The sequence below is a fragment of the Podarcis cretensis genome, assembly GCF_951804945.1.
Source record: "Podarcis cretensis genome assembly, chromosome: 9".
In the NCBI taxonomy this organism is placed as follows: Eukaryota; Metazoa; Chordata; class Lepidosauria; order Squamata; family Lacertidae; genus Podarcis; species Podarcis cretensis.
In genome coordinates, this window is record NC_137178.1 from 64,176,891 (window position 1) to 64,199,165 (window position 22,275).

Consider the following 22,275-nt stretch of genomic DNA (forward strand, 5'->3'; position numbering starts at 1 on the left):
CAGCACACGGAACGCCGTTTACCTTCCCGCTGGTAAGCGGTCCCTATTAATCTACTTGCACCCGAAGGTGCTTTCGAACTGCTAGGTTGGAAGGCGCTGGGACCGAACGATGGAAGCACACCCTGTCGCGGGGATTCGAACCACCGACCATGCGATCGGCAATTCCTAGGTGCTGAGGTTTTACCCACAGCACCACCCGCTAACCTTAGTTAGCACCAAACCACAGTTTGACCATAATTTCCCTCAGGCTGGCAAATGGTAGCTTATTTTGTCTTTATTGGTTTATTGCATATAACTCAACGAAATTTCAAAGCACTGGATGAAAAACTTAAACTGGGAGTGACTAAAGGATAGTTGGCCCAGGGATGACAATCACCCTTTGCTAACTTTCTGTAGGCCACATACTTGGGATAAATACTGGCCAGAACTGGGTGCATGTGCTGGGATGTGGGTGGCGCTGTGGTCTAAACCACTAAGCCTCTTGGGCTTGCTGATCAGAAGGTCGGCGGTTCGAATCCTCGCAATGGGGTGAGCTCCCGTTGCTCGGTCCCAGCTCCTGTCAACCTAGCAGTTCAAAAGCACACCAGTGCAAGTAGATAAATAGGTACCGCTGTGGCGGGAAGGTAAACAGCATTTCTGTGCACTCTGACTTATGTCCCGGTGTCCCGTTGCACCAGTCATGCTGGCCACATGACCCAGAAAGCTGTTTGTGGACAAATGCTGGCTCCCTTAGCCTGAAAGCAAGATGAGCACCTCAACCCCATAATCGCCTTTGACTGGACTTAACCGTCCAGGAGTCCTTTACCTTTTTACCTTAAGGTAGCTCCTATCTAATGAATACAGTGAGAATGTGCCCCTGTCTTCCACTGTCCCCCATCACTAATCTTTCCAAAAACCCTTCCATTCATGAGCAGTAAGAGCAGATACGCAAATACAGATTCCCCATTTGTTGTTGTTTTGTATATGTTATGTGAGATCATTCCTCTAAAATACATTGAGTAGAGTACATTCAATAGGATGGGGCCAGACAGCACAGAAATCCTCAAAAAATTGCCTGAAAATTCTTTTCTGAGGAACCTTGCCCTGAAGTGGTATTGATCAGCATTTTGCACCACTGGAATCAGGGCCCACCAACGATCCACTTGGGTTTGTTGCCTGAAACATGCAGTCCCACTGCCCCATTACACAATATTCAGTAGGTCCACAATATTCAGTAGGTCATCCCGACCCTGCCAAGAAGCATTTTTAAGCAGGCTACAGGGGAGAAGGGCCGCAATGTTTGATACAACCCATGGCTTATGCTGCAGTCTTTGTCAGCCTCAGGGCAGAACTAGGCTTTATTTCACCTGACTCAAAGACCCAGTTTGGCACCCTCCCTATGCGCATATGTGTACACACACACACACAGAGGCCAGGATCCTCAATGGAGCCCTTTTGGAGGCTCTATGTGGGGACCCAACTAGGCCCCCCAAATAGCTATGTCTCTGCCCCAGATGTTGCTGGACTGCAATTCCCATTATTCTTAGCCAATAGTCTGGGATGGTGAGAATTGTGGTCCCACAGCATCTTGGTATCCAAAGTTGAAGGGCTTTCGCTTTCATAACGGGACGCGGGTGGCGCTGTGGGTCAAACCACAGAGCCAGGACTTGCCGATCAGAAGGCTGACGGTTCGAATCCCCGTGACAGGGTGAGCTCCCGTTGCTCGGTTCCTGCTCCTGCCCACCTAGCAGTTCGAAAGCACCTCAAAGTGCAAGTAGATAAATAGGTCCCACTCCGGCAGGAAGGTAAACGGCATTTCCGTGTGCTGCTCTGGTTCGCCAGAAGCAGGTTAGTCATGCTGGCCACATGACCCAGAAGCTGTACGCTGGCTCCCTCAGCCAATAAAGCGAGATGACCGTCGCAACCCCAGAGTCGGCCACGACTGGACCTAATGGTCAGGGGTCCCTTTACCTTTACCTAAACTCCAGTGTGTACTTCTTCTCTCCCCCCCCCCTATACACACACACACAATAAGTATGTGTTAATTGTTTTATTGTTTTTTGCAGTTGGGGTCTCACATTGTATTCTGAAAAACATCACTGGTAAGTAATTGGCACGGAAACAATTTCCCATTTTTCATTGCATCTGGAAAGGTATGGCTATTTTTTTAATTAAATGAGGAGAATGACTCACCCAAAGAGATTCTTGCCTGAATTTGAGACCAGATACCCCAAATTCAAGACCAACACTTGTTTTACTATAGCACACTGACCGCCTCTTCCCTAGACACTAAAAGACTGAAAGTATGAGTTCTACCAATGCCAGAATCTGTCCGCTAAGCATGCATAGTGATGTATCTTCAGATTTGATCCATGTCTTCTCCATTATTGCTTAGATTTTTCTGAAGTATTGCAAGCAATTATAGTGCCAACCTGACTGGCATTGCTTGTGTAGTATATTATGTCACTGCAACTGAATTCACGCTAATTAATGTGTGTCTTCTAGGCATTTGTGTTGTGATGGACAGGATTCCCAATTGGATTGGCTAAGCAGCATTTTTATTGCACAGGTATTAGTTCTTTTATATCATTATTCAAAAGAAAAACTCTCTGGGTTCTTGAAAATAATTTTGCATTTTAATGTATGTGTTAGGTATGTATTAATGCATTTGTCTGTATGCATACACACCTACACACTCATTAAACAAAAAATTACCTTATCAACATAAATTGTAAACTACACATGACATCTTTCCTCAATAAAACCTTTCTCATTTTAGATACCTCTCTGATTTCATTCTGTATCTCAAGGCTGCTCTCACCATTTTGGTCATGGGGGAGGGGTGTGTCTCCCCACTACTGAATTATTTTGAGGGCCTGCTATTGCTACCCTGTGGAGATGTTCACATCATTTGAGATTTCTAATTTATTACACTTAATGGTCTCTTTGATATACAGAGTGACACCACCTCACTCCTAGGGGTGCACAGAAACCCCAAGAATCAGCACCTTTGGAAGCAGTCTGGACTGTTTCAGATCTATTTGACACCATTCTGCTTCAAATCAATATTTGGGTTCAAATCTTATCTGTTCTATCCTAAAATCTGTTTCATTCCCATTAGTCAACGGGCAATCTGAAAATGTCTCTTATCCATCCATCCATCCATCCATCCATCCATCATCTATCTGTCTGTCTATCTGAGCCTCTTTGGCTTGTCGATCAGAAGGTCAGCAGCTCGAATCCCCGCAGCAGTGTTGAGTTCCCATTGCTCTGTTCCAGCTCCTGCCAACTTAGCAGTTCGAAAGCATGCCAGTGCAAGTAGATAAATAGATACTGCTGCGGTGGGAAGGTAAACGGCATTTCTGTGCACTCTGGCTTCCGTCACTGTGTTCCGTGGGCCAGTAGTGGTTTAGTCATGCTGGCCCCATGACCCGGAAAGCTCTCTGTGGACAAATGCCAGCTCCCGCAGCCTGAGAAGCGAGATGAGTGCTGCACTCCGTAGTCACCTTTGACTGGACTTAACTGTCCAGGAATCCTTTACCTTTACCTATCTACACACACACACACTCCTTTTTACAAAGGTGAATAGAATTTACAGGCAAAGCTGTCTGCCCCCCAGTCCCCAATTTGGCAAATACATATAGGAGTTTTCATACTGGGGACGTTTACATATTTTTAAGTCTGTAACTTCTTAATAGTCTTCCAGAATTGGATGTGAATTGCATACATGGTTTCCCCTTCTGAGGGGATGAAGCCTGCCAAATATCAGATGGTTTCTAGGGATGATCTAGATGTTCCTCAGCTCATTCTAGATATGATCTAGATGATCTGAGGAGATGAAGCCTTCCATCTTCCAGGGGTGATCTAGATGTTCCTCAGCTCCTGACAACTTTCCCACAAGAGTCAGTTTAAAATATGTTTTGCAATCTTGTTTATATCAAGTGCAAGCCAACAGTAGATAATGCATGAAGGCAATATTGAGAGTGCGGCCTTCTTTTGACTGGCGATGAGTGTAGATTTGCTGGGGGCTTGGCTAATTTGTAGCTGGGGTGCTGACGGGCCTAATCTCAATAGTCCCTGCATGCATTGGTCACCAATTGCCTTAGAAGGGCTTCAAAGGTCACCACTTTGCTTTTCTTCACATGTGAGAACCCCACTGCGTTCTAAAATATACTGCTTTAATTTTGTATACTAAAGAGATTGCACTTCGCAGTAATAATGTCTCCGACTTGACAAATTTTCCACAGCACAGTGATATCTGGCCACCAGATGGGAAGACAAGAAAGCAATCTGTTACTAAAAATCCAAAAATTGGTGGCTTGCCTTTAATACCAATCCAACAAGAAAGAAGTGTGCTCAAAACCAAAGTCAACACATCAGAGGTGGGTTGCTGGATATATCTGGTTATTAGCATTTATATTACTCCACTTTTTGTAGGTGTTCTAGTCCAGTGATAATTAGAACAGTAGATATTCCTAACGCAGAGACCTTTGCAGTTACACAAACATAGCACACTCCAGCCTATATTAAAGAAAGAAATTTAACAGTTTAAAAAATGGCATCCATTAACTGAAGGCAAAGGATAATATACACACTCTCTTTTGTATGGAATTAGTTCTGTATATTAAATATTTGAATTTATGTCATAATAACATGTTGATGTTAAAGATTTGTGGCGCATTTTGTGAGATTCATCTAACTGCATTGGCACTCATAAATAATTCTATTTATTTTTTTCTGTCAGATTAATTTTTCATTAAATAGAAGTCTTATCTAGGGGACAAAATATCCATTTGAATTAAATGAAAAATTATTGCACTTCAAGAGCTCTAATGCATCCATCAAAGAATAATTTCACTTTTTGCCTGTGCCATATCACTGCTTATTCCCCCCAAAGCAGGGAAGTTCTCAAAAGTGTATATCTAGAATTGCACTAAACAGCTGAAATAGTAAATTAAGCCTCATCTGGAACTTAGCAGCCATATATTTTCATTATAATGTTGTTCAACTTGAAGAAGAAATTGGCTGGAACCATAGCAACTGAGGCCTCCTCGTATAGCAGCAGACATTTAGGGTCTGTTGGGATTTGTTTCTTCAACATATGTGCCTTGCAAGATGAATCATGTGCTCCCACAAGGAGTGCAGTCGTGTCTTTTGGGTATGAGTGTTTAGTTCTGTTTCTAGGTGAGGTAGGGAGAAAATAAAATTTATAGCTCTAACTTACCCATCGAACTTGACTAGAAATCACTGCATATACACATGGGGGCATAACAGATGGTTTGCCTATGTGGATATGATTCATTTTTGAGTTATCAGTTTGGGAATACAAAAGAAACTTTCCATACACAACGGATGTTAATGATGATAATCTTCTATTGACTTTCTAACGACTTTATTGTTCTGATTTTTCTTCTTTATGTTCTTCTTTCTCCATGTCCCTCCTCAAATCCTTCAGAGTTCTTATGTCCTTCCACCTTATGAACCCTAAATTATATCTTCTCTTCCTTAACTGCATCCATTCTCACTTACTGCATTAGAACTCAGGACCTCCTGATGCTCGTCTGGCTCAAATTCTACTGTTCTCAAAATTAATTTTTCACTCTGGCATCTTCAGGCAGACCTTTCTCTCTCAATATATATATTGTTTAATGTGTTCAGTCTCTCAAGTTACAAGCCTTGAGGAGAAGGGTCTGCGGCTTCTTCTTATTTTTGTACACATTATACAGTGGTACCTCAGGTTAAATACGCTTCAGGTTACATACGCGTCAGGTTATGCTAACCCAGAAATAGTGCTTCAGGTTAAGAACTTTGCTTCAGGATAAGAACAGAAATCGTGCTCCGGCGGTGCAGCGGCAGCAGGAGGCCCCATTAGCTAAAGTGGTGCTTCAGGTTAAGAACAGTTTCGGGTCAAGAATGGACTTCCAGAACAAATTAAGTACTTAACCCGAGGTACCACTGTAGTTTCGTGTTTCTTTTTCTTCAGAGATGGGGATCCTGGTACCCCACAGATGATCTTAGAATCATAAAATTGTGGAGTTGGAAGGGACTGTGAGGATCATCTAGTCCAACCTCCTGCAAAGCAGGAATCTTTTGCCCAACAGGGAGCTTGAATCCACAACCCTGAGATTAATGATGTTGTACTTCAGCTCTCATCAGCCTTAGCCGACATTGGGGCAATTGTCAGGGATAATAGGAATTGTAGTTAGACAACATCTGAAGGGACATCCCGGCTCTAAGCACTTTAGAAATTCATAATGCTAACGATACAATGACCTCCTTTTCTGTTTTGCCTCAGTAGGGCAGAATAGGAAGTAACATGAAATGGAGCTCACCTCAGTATTGAACTTATTTATTTGCTTATTTTTTAAAAAAAGTATACCATGTTGCTCCTCTCCATAAAATGGCTTACAAACCATCATAATGTGATCCAGCTCTCAAAACAAAACACATATTTGCTTGTATTGGACTCCACCCTGAAATAATATTTATTATTATTATTATTATTATTATTATTATTATTTATATGCTGTCCTTCTGACTGGGTTGTCCCACCCACTCTGTACGGCTCCCAACAAAATATTAAAACTAATCAACAGATGAAGTGTGGGTTAGAATTGAATGAATTTTAAAAAAACAGTACTTAATAAAGTAAAATAAATAAATATAAATGGAATTAAATTAATGTAATACAATAGCAGCAGCAAAAACACAGAAGCCATGAACTCAGTACATAAAGCAGCAACAAAATCAAAGGTTTATTTTTTAAAAGGAAAGATTTCCATTCCCATGGAACACAGAAAAGAGATTACCAAACCTCTTGAGACAGGAAGCTGCAGAGAGAGGGCACCATGAGGGAGACAACATCAGTCTTATGTGTTGTCTCAAACCATGTCTCTCTCAGAAGGAGGGCTGCCATACGTCCTGGTTTTCCCAGACATGTCCTGGAATTGGGATGTCAAAATGGCGTCCGGGCATATTTTCGCTGAATCAGCAAAATGTCTGGGCAGGCCTGGACATATGGCAACTAGGGCGTGTGTGTTTTTAGTGCTTTAAAATCCCCCCAAAAGCTTATTCAACAACTTCAGCCAAAAAATGTCAACAGCTTTGTCTGGAATTTCACATTTGGAAATATAGCAATCCCAGGGTAGCAGCAGAAAGCCTTGCTTGTGAGGGAAAGTTATATAAAAATTCTTGTCTGTTTCACAAACAATGGCCACAATTGCTTTCAAACTAAATGAGCTACAGATAATTATTTGGGGGTGTATTGAGCATGCATTTCAACTTGTGCTCCTCTTTCTTCAGAATTCAAAACTGGAATTTGAAAGCGACTTAACCGAAGACAGGAAAGGTTTAAAACAAAAAGCGACGTTGGTAGCTCAGTGTTTGGAACGCAAGGAGGAGAAAGCCCGAACCCGTGCGAGAAAACACCGGAGCCTCATCTGTTTGGATGACACGGGGGCAGATGTTCTTGACTTACCCCAAAGACCCTACAAGGAATGCAAGTCGCCAAAGAAAAATGAGAGCAAGACTGGCCAAACCCATCAGGAATCTGATAAGCAGCTTCCAGCAAATGTTATTCAGGAACTCAACAGTGTCCTGCACAGGCACAGAATTGTCCATGAAAACACTTAGAATCATTTCTTCAGATTTGCACATCAGAGACTTAAATATTCTAGGAAACACAATATGTTGTCCATGATCTAAGAGAAAGTGGGTGTTGACTACCAATCCGTGGACCTTGACTGTGTGGTGCCAAGAATGAACAACTCATCTTTATATTGCAATCACATGGTTATCTTCATTGTATGGCGTATAGAGCTTCCCAAAGAATGGAGCGTTCTTTTAAAAAGCTTTGAGGAGTTTGAAATGTGATTTGTCAGTTCAAGGAAACTACACAATGACCTAGAAACCTATCAGTGACATAGGTTGCAAACTTGCCCATAGGCAAGGCTGAGAACAACAGACTGCAGAATTTTCACTAAGAGCCAAAGTTGCATGACTTTCAGCATTAAGATTTCCCCTGAGTTCATGTTTTCTTTCTTTGAGAAATGGGAGCTTCCTCTCACCTACATATTGGGAGGTGTGTGAGGAACTGATCTAGATTGCAGGAGGGAGAGATGGCTAAATTCCCCTATCATTGCAAACCAAGTTCCCAATCAGAATTCTGCCACTCACCACATTGGCAGTTTCTGAAAGAAAAATCACACACTGAGGGCTAAACCATGTAGTTTGGCCCTAATGCAGAAGTCATTGATTTTGTACTATTTCCTCCAGTGCTAGTTTTCCCGAGCAGAGAATTTATTTTATTTTACTTTTTATACAAACAATAGCATTAAAATCCTCCTGCATCTGCAGTCTGAATTGGAACAGTCCAACCCATCATATTTGGCTACAACAATCTCATTCTCACTTCACATTCTGCCGTATGCGCAGATCAGACCAGTATTTTGACGAGGATACTATAGTCACCTTACCCAAACTCTTGAATGTAATATACTGCGTCGTCGTTTTTTAAAAAGTGGATTTATACCTATTTATGTACAACTTGCTGCTGCTAAGATACTGAAGAATAAAGTGATACTGGCCATCATTTTTCACTTGTGAATCCAAGCTGTGTCATTTCCTGTAACAGATTTTATAGGCAATTGGAAGAGAAGGGAAAGATTAATGGGATTTGGCAGTGAATAAGGGGTCATCTTAACACTGTTAGTTCTAAATGTAACTGATGTATATATAATAAGTGCAGAGGACCAGTTCTGAAATATTTCTGCACCTTGGACCACCTGAAAATTCTTGGGTGTCTCGACAGTCCATTTAATGAACTTTTTCGTTGTCATTAAAGTATCATGAACCTTAAACTGATTATTTTTTTTTAGTTCAAGTTCGTATGTTTATTGTTCTAGACAAAGGCCATGGCAAACTTATGTTAGATTATAGTATTAAGAAAATAATACAGACCATAAAAACACATTTTAGATGAAAATAAAATGGTGGACTGTATTAGCACTTTGTTAGAACAGTAATGGATCCCAGGCCAGGGCTTGCTGGCCTGTTCAGTAATGCAGCAATGCCCCAAACTGCCTCAATCTTCATGGAAAAATATATATCATGTGCAGCTAAGGGCAGATAGGATTATCGGTGTGATTCAGCATCTGTGGTGCACAAACAAATTTTGATCCTACTCTCCCCAGTGCTGGAGAAAAACATTCTCAAAAGGAGCTCTCCATGCACATCCAATCCCTGCAGAGGTTCAGACTGCAGCCAATGGTGAATTGCTGCTGCATTTTTTTCTCTCTTTTCAATAGCTCAGTGAGTAAAAATAAATAAAAATCAATCTACTGTACTTATATTTAATTTCTGATAAGCCAACTGTTCTGCCATCACTGTTATTCCACTTGTTTCTCATGCTGGTTAGCACTGAATCAATTCATTGTGAAAAATGAAAGCTGGCATTTATATAAACAAAATCTGCATATTGTGGTAGAGTTTCTTGGGAGAGGGAGCTAGTTATTCCCCCCCAGGGATTTTTTAAAATTTTATTTAAAAATATCTTAAGCTTTTAAAATGTCTGCAGGAAGGTTTTGTCTAGTTTAAGAGCAAAAAAGTTCAGAAAGTTCCTTGCTTCTCCTTATTTTACCAATCAACCTATCTGGTTGTTGAATTGCAGAAGTAAAGTTGCACAGCCTGTTGGAGCAGAAATAGACATTTCAAGATATGCATGGCTGTGCCAAAAAGAAGCAATGCCACATCTTTCTCCACCATGCTGTCGAGGCAGTGATGTGATACCATTGCCCTCATAGCTCCCATTCCGTTGCAAATTCATTGATACCACTTATTTTAGAAGATGAATTTGAATCTCAAATACTATTTTGTGCCTTAAGTATAAAGGCATCAGCCATGTGGAACACTCTTCCCCTCTAAGAAATGTATGCACCGACAATCTTATATTTTCAGCACACCCTAAAGATTCCTCTCACTTTTTCATCCCAGCCTTGCTGGAGTAGCTGCTGTCATGCATTTTATTGTATCTGATGGGTCACTGTGAAGTTCGACCTGTATTTTATATTATTTTATTTTGGTTGTTGGCGTTGTATGCCTTTTATCCTTTTTATTGCCTTTTGTAATAATAATGTCTACACATCCTTCTATTCCTAATGTTTATTATGTAAGTCAGAGAAGTCCCAAGAAGACCCCCCCCTCCTAAAAAAAACAAATCTCAATGACTACTAGGGATGCTCAGTGGGCATGGAAAACTGAATGGGAGCTTCAAATGAATCTCTCAAACAGGAGCTCATCACGCTGCAACATTTTGTTGAAAGTCCACAAGAATTTGGGTTGGGCTGGAAATAATATGCAGCAGCCACAGATCTCTTTTATCATCTAATTCTAACCTAATTAATAATAATTTTAAAGAACATTTAAGTAAATGCCCAGGAAGACAATCTTCCTCTCTACAGTGGTATCTTGGTTCTCAAACGCCTTGGTACTCAAACAACTTGGAACCCAAACACTGAAAACCCGGAAGTAAGTGTTCTGGTTTGCAAACTTTTTGCGGAAGCCGAACGTGCTCCATTTTGAGTGTTACACTTCTAATTTGAGTGCCACACTTCTGTTTTGAGTGTTACACTTCCAATTTTAGTGCCACACTTCCGTTTTGAGTGTTACTCTGAGGTAACAGGATTGATAACTCTGATAAGAGTGACATAGGACTAATAGTCACGATGCACTTGTCCTTTTGTACATCACATGATAAGGTAGTTATTGGCATCTGTCTGTCTTGAGAGACAATGGACTGTGCCTCCAGGGGTGAAGGCAAACTGTTGCATTAGCAGCACTGAAGTGACATCCCCAGGGTGAAAGCCTGGGCAGTGTATTTGCCTAGATAACAACACACACACACTGGCCTTTCTGATGTGGTCCAAAGGAAAACACAGCAATACATTTGGCAACAGCTTGGGTGCAGGAGTTGCTGGAAGAAGGCGCACAAGGTGCCATCCAACCATCTTAGGGACTCCACTCCAAATTTGTGTAGGGATTGCTCCTTAGCCTTTTCTTCTCCTGAAGATATTCCACAAGGCAGTGGAGGTTTGGGATCAGAGTTTTCCTTCTTCCAGATGGGCTACCTTCCCAGGTCGATGAGCCCCATCTTCCCCCACTTTCCTCTCCAGTACATGCAGAAACCACCATCTTGACCATTGGACCCACAATTGGTCTCATCCACTCATTCCACCAGAGCCTATCTTCACACACAGGGGAAGGTTCTAGCTTCTCAAGGCTTTGAGACACATCAGCCAGCCTCACTTGGTTTAGCCGACCAGTAGAAGCCGTTTCCTGGGGTGTGGCTGCTATTGAATGCTGTCAGCTTCTAGGACTCACAGGTGAGAGCTAAGTGCTGGTAAAAAGGTAAAGGACCCCTGGATCATAAAGTCCAGTCAAAGGTGTCTATGAGTTTGCGGCACTCATCTCACTTTCTGGCCAGGGGAGCTGGCATTTGTCCACAGACAGCTTTCCGGGTCATGTGGCCAGCATGACTAAACTGCTTCTGTCACAACAGAACACCTTGACGGAAACCAGAGTGCACGGAAACACTGTTTACCTTCCCACCGCAGTGGTAACTATTTATCTACTTGCACTGGCATGCTTTCAAACTGCTAGGTTGGCAGGAGGCGAGACAGAGCAACGGGAGCTCACCCCATTGCAGGGATTCGAACCGCCGACCTTCTGACCACAGCGCCACCCACATCCCTGACTCGCTTGGTCAGATGTCACAACCCTTTAGCTATTTTTAGCCAGTTATTAAATTCTGGGTTCTGTAGCTATGCAAAGGTGGCTTCTATGAAGAAGAAAGGGCAATTGTGGTGTCTTGCCAAGTAAATAATTCACTAGTACTGACAATCTGATCAAGTCCCCCCCCCCCCTAGCTATTAGCAGACAGTGGCTGGACTCCAAAGAACTACTTTCAACATGGCCAAGGATTTGGGTGTTCCCAGTACACTTGTTAGCGCTTTTTAACTGATTCCTGTGATCAGTCCAAAGCTCCCTTGATGTGCAGATTGAGTGGCGGAGTGCTTTCGATGCAGGCTTCATCCTTTTAAAAGAGCTTCTGCTGTTAATTATTCCAATTTCTGTTCCGAAGTGAGATTTACCTTTTTTTCTTCTTCCTTAAGTCATTCTGACTTTGGTAATGAACATTGTTTATGTTAATACAATACTTTACCAATTGTAACATAGAATATAATTCCTTTCCCCTGCTTTTAAATCTCAGCATTAATTCACCAAGAGCTGCAATTTTTACACTACCCATTAGGAGTAAATTGGGGTTGGTTCATTCCGTGTATGAATACGTTTAATGACCTGTTTTCTTTGTTTCCAATATGTGCCAATTAAGGGCTAATCGTGCTCGGGTTTGAATAGTATTTTCTATTTCTATTTACATATTTCAATTATTGTAAGAAAGCTATTTCGGAGTTATTAATCTAGGTATTTATTATTTGCTTGGCTCAATATTATTGGGACACTTTCCTACACATACTTACTAAGAATCATACTGAATGCTGGGAGTTCCATCTAGTTCAACCATGATGGACACCTGCGCATGGGGAGAGCTACAGTGGACATAATAGAAGCCGGTTCTCCCACCCCTTCCCTGTGGTCACAGGGCTGTTACAGGGTGGCCCTATTTTCACAGAGCTTTTCTTTATTGAACAAAGAAGAAAGAACAAGTCAAGAATAAGGATCTGGTGTGCTGAGTAATGGGTGACTACCTCAGGCTTCATAAGAGCCTCTGTCCTCTGTTGTCCCCTTCTCCTTGTGCCCTCCATCTTTCCCAACATCAGGGACTCTTCCAGGGAGTCTTCTCTTCTCATGAGGGGGCCAAAGTATTGGAGTCTCAGCTTCAGGAACTGTCCTTCCAGTGAGCACTCAGGGCTGATTTTCTTCACATTGGAGAGGTTTGATCTTCTTGAAGTCCATGGGACTCTCAAGAGTCTCCTCCAGCACCAGCGCCTAAATATATGTAATGAAGGCGCCAGGTCATCCTCCCTGGGAAGAACATTCCACAAATGGGGAGCCACCACAGAAAATGCCCATGGGGTGACTTTGTTCTTTAAGTGCAGGCTGAGGAAAATAATCCCCAGAGTTTTAATGGTGCAGCGGGGATCTTGGAGTTATTTATAGCCCACCAAGTCCTTGAACAACGGAAGGATTGTTTTCAAAGGAGTGGGATGTGAATGGACAAAGGATGATGGCAATAAATTATCTCTACACACCAGGTCTAGAAACAGAGGGCCGGAAGGGCTACACACGTGAAATGGATTTTTATATGTTTGGGAAACAACAAAGGTGCTGATTGTAAGGAAACAAGAAAGGCCAGCTATCAAAATGGTTTAAAATTAACAGAAGGATGAGAAGGTGATTAAAGAAGAACAATGAAGTGGCAACATCAGGAAGCAATGGACATGTGTTTGTAACAGGAGTGGGAAACCTTTTTTCAAAAAATAAATAAATATTAATTTTAAATAATTTGGATCAATTTATTAAAATTTGGAAAATTAATAAAAATTAATATATATTTAAAAAGAAAAGGCCCATGGGATGCCTGTGGGAAAATAGCAAGCAGGATTCGAGCACAAGAGTACTCTCCCATTTCCTTGGTGTCCAGCAACTGGGATTCAGTACAGTGGTACCTCGGGTTACATACACTTCAGGTTACATACGCTTCAGGTTACAGACCCCACTAACCCATAAATAGTACCTCAGGATGCTTCAGGATGAGAACAGAAATTGTGCTCCAGCGGCGCAGCGGCAGCAGGAGGCCCCAATAGCTAAAGTGGTGCTTCAGGTTAAGAACAGTTTCAGGTTAAGAACGGACCTCCGGAACGAATTAAGTACTTAACCTGAGGTACCACTGTAGCATTGCTGATGCTTCTGAATATTGTCTAATCATTTTTTTTAAGCTTTTAAGCTTTGCTCATGGTTGGATTCTGCTCAAGACTTGGATAGGACAAAATTTGACCCTTTTGTACTCGCAATGAAATAATTGTGGTGGCACTGGGATCTTTCCTTTTACCAGTCTCTGTGAGTCCCTACCCCATTTTACTGGATAGCAGCTGTTGCTCTGGAGGGAGGGAATCTCTCCCTTTCTTTTCTCCACTTCATTGTATATGAAAGCCAGTAAAGGAAGCAACTCAGGTGCAAGGAGTCACATTAAATGTTGTTTTTTTCCAGGGCATAACAGGGCTCCAGGTACCATGCATGGTGGGCAGGAGGGAAGAACTCTTAAAATGTAGTCCTGAAATAGGTGTGCACATGTGAAGCTAGCTATGATTTTAAGGTAACACTCAGAATCACCAAGGTTTGTATCCTGCATGGCAAAGCTCAGCAACATCTCTGGTGCCGCATTCCCATGGGTGGGTGCAGTTTTAACCAGACAGAGGGCCTTCTTGGTGGTGGCACCCACCCTGTGGAACGCCCTCCCATCAGATGTCAAGGAGGTAACTATATAACCTTTAGAAGACATAATGGGTAATGTTTTATTATGTTTTCATATATGTTGGAAGCCGCCAACATATGACTGGAGAAACCAAGTCAGATGGGTATGATACAAATATTACTACTACTACTACTACTATTACTATTATTACTATTATTACAGTTGTACCTTGGATCCTGAATACCTTGGAAGTCAAACGTTTTGGCTCCTGAACACCGCAAACCCGGAAGTGACTGTTCCAGTTTTCAAATGTTCTTTTGGAACCCGAACATCTCACACAGATTCCGCGGCTTCTGATTGGCTGCAGGAGCTTCCTGCAGCCAATTGGAACCTGTACCTTGCTTTCTGAACATTTTGGAAGTCAAACGGATTTCTGGAATGGATTCCATTCGACTTCCAAGGTACAATGTATTAGTATTATTAACCTGTGTTTTGGTTATTGTTGTTGTTTAATCGTTTAGTCATGTCTGACTCTTCGTGACCCCATGGACCAGAGCATGCCAGGCACTCCTGCCTTCCACTGCCTCCCACAGTTTGGTCAAACTCATGCTGGTAGCTTCGAGAACCTGTGTTTTACTTGTATCTAAATATGCATAGGGTTGTAGTTTACTACTTAAAACTAACAGTTCAGGCCCTTTTTTAAAAAAAGGGAACAATAGTTCCGAAAACATAGAACAAAAAATAACCCGTGGTTGCTAAATTTTGGATGAAATATTCAGTTTAACTTCTTTGATGAAGAAAAGTTGAATCCCAGACAAAGCAAGGAAAGGACCACAGATCCAAGTATGCGGAGACAGAAAAACTTGCATGGCATTCCATTACCTTTATCCACAACAGAGGCCGGCAACCTAAGGCCCATGGCCCACAAGCAGCCCATAGGGGTCGTTTAACCAGCCCATGGACCCCTGCCACCCGCTCGGTTGGCTCCCGTGAGCCACGCTAAACTGGCACTGACCAGAGCGGGGACCACCTTCTGCGATGCTGGCTGGCTTCCTCACTGGCTTCTGCAGCCAACGGGAAGCTGCGCAAGTCTCCTCCGCACCGGAATGAGCACCGGAAATAGTGTTTGTGCATGCCTACTGTGGGACCATGAACCAGCCCAAGCCACAAAAACTTTGCCAACCTCTGATCCACAAGGCGCATGGATGTATTTAGGTACCAGCATTGAAGGTTTTGTCCTGAAAGCAAAGCATATTCTGCTCTGGTCAGACCTCACCTGGAGTACTGTGTCCAGTTCTGGGCACCACAGTTCAAGAAGGACACTGACAAACTGGAACATGTCCAGAGGAGGGCAACCAAAATGGTCAAAGGCCTGAAAACGATGCCTTATGAGGAACGGCTAAGGGAGCTGGGCATGTTTAGCCTGGAGAAGAGGAGGTTAAGGGGTGATATGATAGCCATGTTCAAATATATAAAAGGATGTCACATAGAGGAGGGAGAAAGGTTGTTTTCTGCTGCTCCAGAGAAGCGGACACGGAGCAATGGTTCCAAACTACAAGAAAGAAGATTCCACCTAAACATTAGGAAGAACTTCCTGACAGTAAGAGCTGTTCGACAGTGGAATTTGCTGCCAAGGAGTGTGGTGGAGTCTCCTTCTTTGGAGGTCTTTAAGCAGAGGCTTGACAACCATATGTCAGGAGTGCTCTGGTGGTGTTTCCTGCTTGGCAGGGGGTTGGACACGATGGCCCTTGTGGTCTCTTCCAACTCTGTGATTCTATGATTCTATGATTCTATGATTCTATGATTCTATGATTCTATGATTCTATGATTCTATGATTCTATGATTCTATGATTCTATGATTCATTTCAGACAGTCAGAAAATCACATCGAAAGAAAGCTAGCATGATTGACTGGGGCATAGAATTTATTGCACTTAGTGTTGCATCTGGCATTCCATCATGTCCACATGGATCTTGGGAGAACTCTCCTAAGGTTGTTGAAGTCACTCTGTAATGGTTAGATGTGTCAGTTTCATGTCAATTTCAGTTCACTGATACTGGAGTTTTCTAAAGGAGTGAGTTCTTCTGAATAAAACTGGCATGAAATTGGCGTGCATTGTGTCTTGGGTTAAAGTGACACTGACATAAAGTCAAGCTCTGTGGTGCTTAAAATGGATGTCGGAACTGTCAGAATGAAACTAAAGAAGGAACATTTGATTTCAAACCAAATTGCACAAGATCTAGAATACCCCAAGCTAAATAAGGGATTCAGTAGGCAAGAGGCAGAGCTTAGTATATGAATCCACCTTGAGGGCAGAAAAACAGCACATGAATGGCCAAGTAAATAAATAGTTCAATCCTATGTTTAGTCCCTGACTGGCCCACTGTGCGGCAGCAATTTTGGCAAATTATACTATGCCACTGATGTGCCTGAGGGCTGATCATAAAATCATTAAATTTGAGAGGTTGCTGGAGCATCAAGCCCAGCCTATGTTCATCAGAAAAACTTGTATATCAGAAATGCAAATCTGTGTACAATGTGTCACTAGGAGGTCTGACACATCACTCTATAAAATCTCTTCATAAATATCTCGAGATGGCTAGTGCGGTCATGATCTGACCCAGTGGCGTAGCGTGGGTTGTCAGCACCCGGGGCAAGGCAAGTAATTTGCGCCCCCTAACCCGGTAGGGGCAGAGAGCTGCGAGTGTGAGCGCCCCCCCAGATGTTGCGCCCGGTGCGGCCGGCCCCCCCTACACCCCCCACGCTACACCACTGATCTGACCTCTATAACCTTTGTTTAAACTCTTTGTGCTGTGATGATTGCATGTTCACATGGCTCTCTGTATTTGTCCAAAGTCACCTAGGCATTGACCATGCCCAGGGATATGTGATTCCCTTTCCTTTATGACCCATGCCTTGGAGAGTGTTAGGGAGCATTTTGTATAGCTAACATCATTGTCCTGACATTTATGGCGCCACTGTAGAGTGTGAATGTTTACCCTTTTATGCACCATTCACTAGTACAGCGGAACCTCGGTTTTCGAACATAATCCGTTCCGGAAGGTTGACTTCCAAAATGTTTGAAAACCAAAGCAGGCATTTCCAGAAGCATTTATGTCTGGAAAACTCCATACGGAAGCAGCGTGGCACATTCGGCTTCCGATAAGCACCCGGAAACCGAAGCAGCTACTTCCGGGTTTTCGGCGTCCAAAAACTAAGGTATCAACCCAGTGAAAGTCAATGGGGCTGCCTGACTGTGCGGCCGAAATCTCTTGAGTTTGTGCAGCATTGGGTCCCTGTGCTGCGATGCAAACTGAGACATCCCAACCTAAGCCCCTTGTGTCCAGTTTTGCTAGAAGACTGGTCTAGCTCTTTCTTCCTTCCACCGTTGGTCTAATTCTCGCAGAAATTTGTTGTCGCCATCTGTCTGACTTAAGAGTGCACCTCCGTGGGGCGAAGTTAAACCACTGTGTTAGTAGCACCAAAGTGACCACCCTGGGGTGTTAGTCTTCCCAGATTGATGAATCCCATCTGCCCCTCACTTCCCTCTAAAGCTCATGCAGAAACTGCCTTATTATCCATTGGACCCACTATTGGCCTCATCCACACAATCCACCGGTGCCTGACTTTGCATGTAGGTAAAGTCCATAACTCACTGAGGGTTTGAGACCCATGAGCTACCCACACCTGGCTTAGCCAGCCAGTTGAAGCCAGTTGAAGCTGTTCCCAGGGTGTAGCTTTTGTCACATTTTCTTTTCTTTTTTTAAAAAATAATATTTATTCCAGTTTTAAAGGTTACAAAAAAGAAAACACTAAATTAAGCAAGAAAAAACAAAGCAATACATCACAATAGATACAAACAGACAAAAAACCCCCGAAAAAAGCACAAAAGAATACGAACAAAAAAACAAATCAAACCTTCCCATAACTTATTTTTCATCTGCTTGTTTCCTTGACCTCCTCACACCTCCCTTTTTTGTATTCTAGTTCAATTAGATATTTCAGCAAATCCTTCCCATCTTTGTTTTTATCCTAATAATTTATCTTACCATACTGTAATTTTACACTCTCTTCTTTCACCAATTAACAATCCATTATTACTTAATCCTTTATAACATTTCTGCTAAAGCCACATACACATGCTGACATTTTCTAGGAGCCACAGGTGAGAGCTGAGTGCAGACTGGGGACCAAAAGTGGATAAACTATCCTTTAAGGTAGCCAAGCTGACCTTTAAATGGCCTCTAAACGGCCTCAGCCCAGTACTCCTGAAGGAGCGTCTCCACCCACATCGTTCAACCCAGACACTGAGGTCCAGCACCGAGACAACTGCAATGCGCTCTATGTGGGGCTACCTTTGAAGGTGACCCGGAAACTACAACTAATCCAGAATGTGGCAGCTAGACTGGTGACTGGGAGTGGCCGCCGAGACAATATAACACCGGTCCTAAAAGATCTACATTGACTCCCAGTGCATTTCCGAGCACAATTCAAAGTGTTGGTGCTGCCCTTTAAAGCTCTAAACGGCCTCGGTCCAGTATATCTGAAGGAGCATCTCCTTCCCCATCGTTCAGCCCAGACACTGAGGTCCAGCTCCGAGGGTCTTCCCACAGTTCCCTCAGTGCAAGAAGTGAGGCTACAGGGAACCAGGCAGAGGGCCTTCTTGGCAGTGGCGCCCGCCCTGTGGAACGCCCTTTCATAAGATGTCAAGGAAATAAACAACTATCTGACTTTTAGAAGACATCTGAAGGCAGCCCTGTTTAGGGAAGTTTTTAATGTTTGATGTTTTATCACTTTTTATTGTTATTAATATTCTGCTGGGAGCCTCCCAGAGTGGCTGGGGAAACCAAGCCAGATGGGCGGGGTATAAATAATAACTTATTATTGTTATTACCCCAGAAGGACCACAATGCACACCCCCCCCCCCACCAGAGGTACTACATCCTTCATTGAAATAGGAAACCTGAATTTGGGGCTGTATCATTTCAGGCTGCAGGTGGGAGATCAGATAAACAAACAAACAAACAAATAAATAATTTTTTATTTATATCCCGCCCTCCCCAGCCAAAGCTGAGCTCAGGGCGGCTAACAACAATAAAATAATACAACATTATAAAATCATTTAATTATAAAATTAATTCAAATCAAATTGATGGCAACCACTGGGCTAGAGTTCTGTGAAGATTGCCAAAGGAGGGAGTCAGGCTGTGCCCTGTCCAAAGGCCTGGTGGAACAGCTCTGTCTTGCAGGCCCTGCGGAAAGATGTCAAGTCCCTCAGGGCCCTAGTCTCTTGTGACAGAGATGACTGAATGCTGTTCTGCCATGAAACTTCTCTCCATATATATATAAAAAAAAAACAAGATTTCTCTTTAGTGTTATTTTTCATGGCATGCGTTGCTTGCTCTGTGTAGGAATCATTTTGGTTGGCAGGAGAGCATTTCACCACGAGAGACCTCAGCTGCAGTCTGAAGTGGTTCAAGTGAAACACGGGCTTATTTTCTCAGTGAGAACTAAGCCTTTGTCCCTCTATCTGCCTTCTAACCTTATGAATTGTAAGTGGCTTTAACCATGTGGAAAATGTAGGCAAATGACTGATGGGTGAGATAGAAAACAAAGATTTGGCTCTAGCCGGGTCTGTTTTGTTCACATAAAACAAGTGAGAAAGGCAATTTTGGTTGGGGCTATACTTACGTTCAGGCCCCTGAAGGTTAATATGTAGCACATTAAGCATGTTATAATTGAACTGTGGGGAAACAAATTAAAATTGTAATGAACTCTGTTCCCTTTGGAAGTAAAATTAGGTACATCATTACCAGCACTGGTAGAGTTCTTGATATTATGGTCTAATCAGCACTTAATAGCCCACTCTCTGTGGCTCTAATTTCACATAATTAATGTGCATGAAAAATGAACCATGTAAAGGCTTTCCAATTCTATACTGTGTATTGGATAAAATAAGGATGCTAATAAACATGACTTACCGGTACTTCAATACCTTCCAGGTTCCAGGCATAAAATGCCTGAAAAATCTCTTTTCCTAGACTGGCTTTGATGAACACACATAACAGGGTGTGATGAAACAGATGAATCACAAGACATCTATCCGGAATGAATGAGGAATTACAAACTAAATGCACCCAAATCTTAATTTTTATCAATGTCAGCTTAATATTCATGTGGTCATCTTTTGCATATTGTTTTGTATTCACAATTTCCCCAAAAGTAGTATTTAATTAAACAGTGCCATAAATGCTCATGACAGTCTGTAGAATTTCAGATATCAGCCAATTGGGAATCACAATTTGGGGTGAAAGCAAGAAGCACTGACCCCACTTGGAACGAGTGTCTAGAGGGCTGTATTTGGAACTCAGCTCACTCCCAGACACCAATTCTAACTAAGTTCTTCTTGCTCTCACTCACAACTGGCTTTGTGATACAGTGGTGCCTCAGGTTACATACTCTTCAGGTTATATACGCTTCAGGTTACAGACTCCACTAACCCAGAAATAGTGCTTCAGGTTAAGAACTTTGCTTCAGGATGAGAACAGAAATCGTGCTCCGGTGGCACGGCAGCAGCAGGAGGCCCCATTAGCTAAAGTGGTGCTTCAAGTTAAGAACAGTTTCAGGTTAAGAACGGACCTCCGGAACGAATTAAGTACTTAACCCGAGGTACCACTGCATTACCATATTGCTTTTCATAAGGGTCACGTTTCATAAGGGCCACGTAATGGCTGAGCATTGTATCAAGCATTTCTTGGGTGTTTTAATTTAGAGCATGCACTTTCGTAATCAAGTATTTTTAAGTTCTCTTGTAAAAGATATTCTCTTTCTTGCCTTTTTCATGTTTGGCCATTCTTCTGCAGCTGCTTCCATTCCTCTCTTGTTCGTTATAATGGTTGCCTGGTCTTCAGCCTGGCCTGATCAACAGAGAAGTAACTTATGTCTGTAGGTGAGGATTCCCCTATAACAGGGCTTAGGAACCTATGACCCTTCAGTTGTTGGATCCCATTAGTCTCACTCAATATGGCCAGTCATCAAGGATGATGGAAATTGTAGTCCAACAACATCTGGATGGTTGAGGGTTCCCCATCCCTGCAGTATCACCTACAGCTGGAGAAGCAAACTTCATGGGCTCTGGGTTAGAGAATGTACATATGTTAGGTTAACCTTCCACCATGTTGGCTTAGTCTGAAGAATCATAGAATCATGGAACTGTACAGTTGGAAGGGAACATGAAGACCATCTAGTTCTGGGTTTCCCAAACTTGAGTCTCCAGACTGCAATTCCCATCATCCCTAGCTAGTAAGACTATTGGTCAGTGATGATGGGAATTGTAGTCCCAAACCAGCTGGAGACCCAAGCTTGGCAAACCCTGATCTAATCCAACCCCCTGCAGTGCAGGAATTTTTTTGCCAAACACAGGTCTCAAACCCACAAGCCAGGGATTAAGAGTCTCATTCTCTACTAACTGAGCTATGTGCTATCTGTTGACAGTTGCATTCCGAAAATATTTGGAAGGCATCAGTTTGACAGAAACTGCTCTAGGTCTGATTCTGCAGCCTCACCTGGGTCCTCACATGGTTTGTTTATGGTTGTAAATTGTTTCACATAGGATTTTATTTGTTAATGTTGTTAATGACAGTGTAGGCATGGGTTGTTGTAAAAATGGTTTTATTTTATTCTTGAAAGCAGCTCATCCACAATGTCATCTTCCTGTCCCAAAGTCAGAAATGTCTAGGCTATATTATTTTTTTCTTTAATTTTTGTTAAAACGCCCCCCTCCAAAAGGGTTCTGATGCTCCATTATAGTACTTTATGTTTGATGTGCTAACAGGGATGACTCATTAATCATTACACTTCATAC

The 22,275-nt window shown here is 42.5% G+C and overlaps 1 protein-coding gene across 4 annotated transcripts in view; it reads left to right on the forward strand.

Moving 5' to 3' along the window:
- Positions 1–8,576, forward strand: part of ARAP2 (ArfGAP with RhoGAP domain, ankyrin repeat and PH domain 2) — a 138,981-nt gene extending 130,405 nt beyond the window's left edge. For 2 of the 4 annotated variants that reach the window (XM_079989593.1, XM_079989592.1), the window contains 4 exons: positions 2,046–2,081; positions 2,485–2,548; positions 4,227–4,361; positions 7,282–8,576. In XM_079989593.1, coding sequence (XP_079845719.1) covers positions 2,046–2,081; positions 2,485–2,548; positions 4,227–4,361; positions 7,282–7,611 — 565 coding nt within the window. In that variant the 3' untranslated portion in view covers positions 7,612–8,576. Of the gene's footprint in view, positions 1–2,045; positions 2,549–4,226; positions 4,362–7,281 lie in introns of those variants that run through there. The other 2 variants (XM_079989594.1, XR_013842132.1) reach the window with 2 other exon arrangements.
- The last annotated feature ends 13,699 nt before the right edge of the window (positions 8,577–22,275 follow it).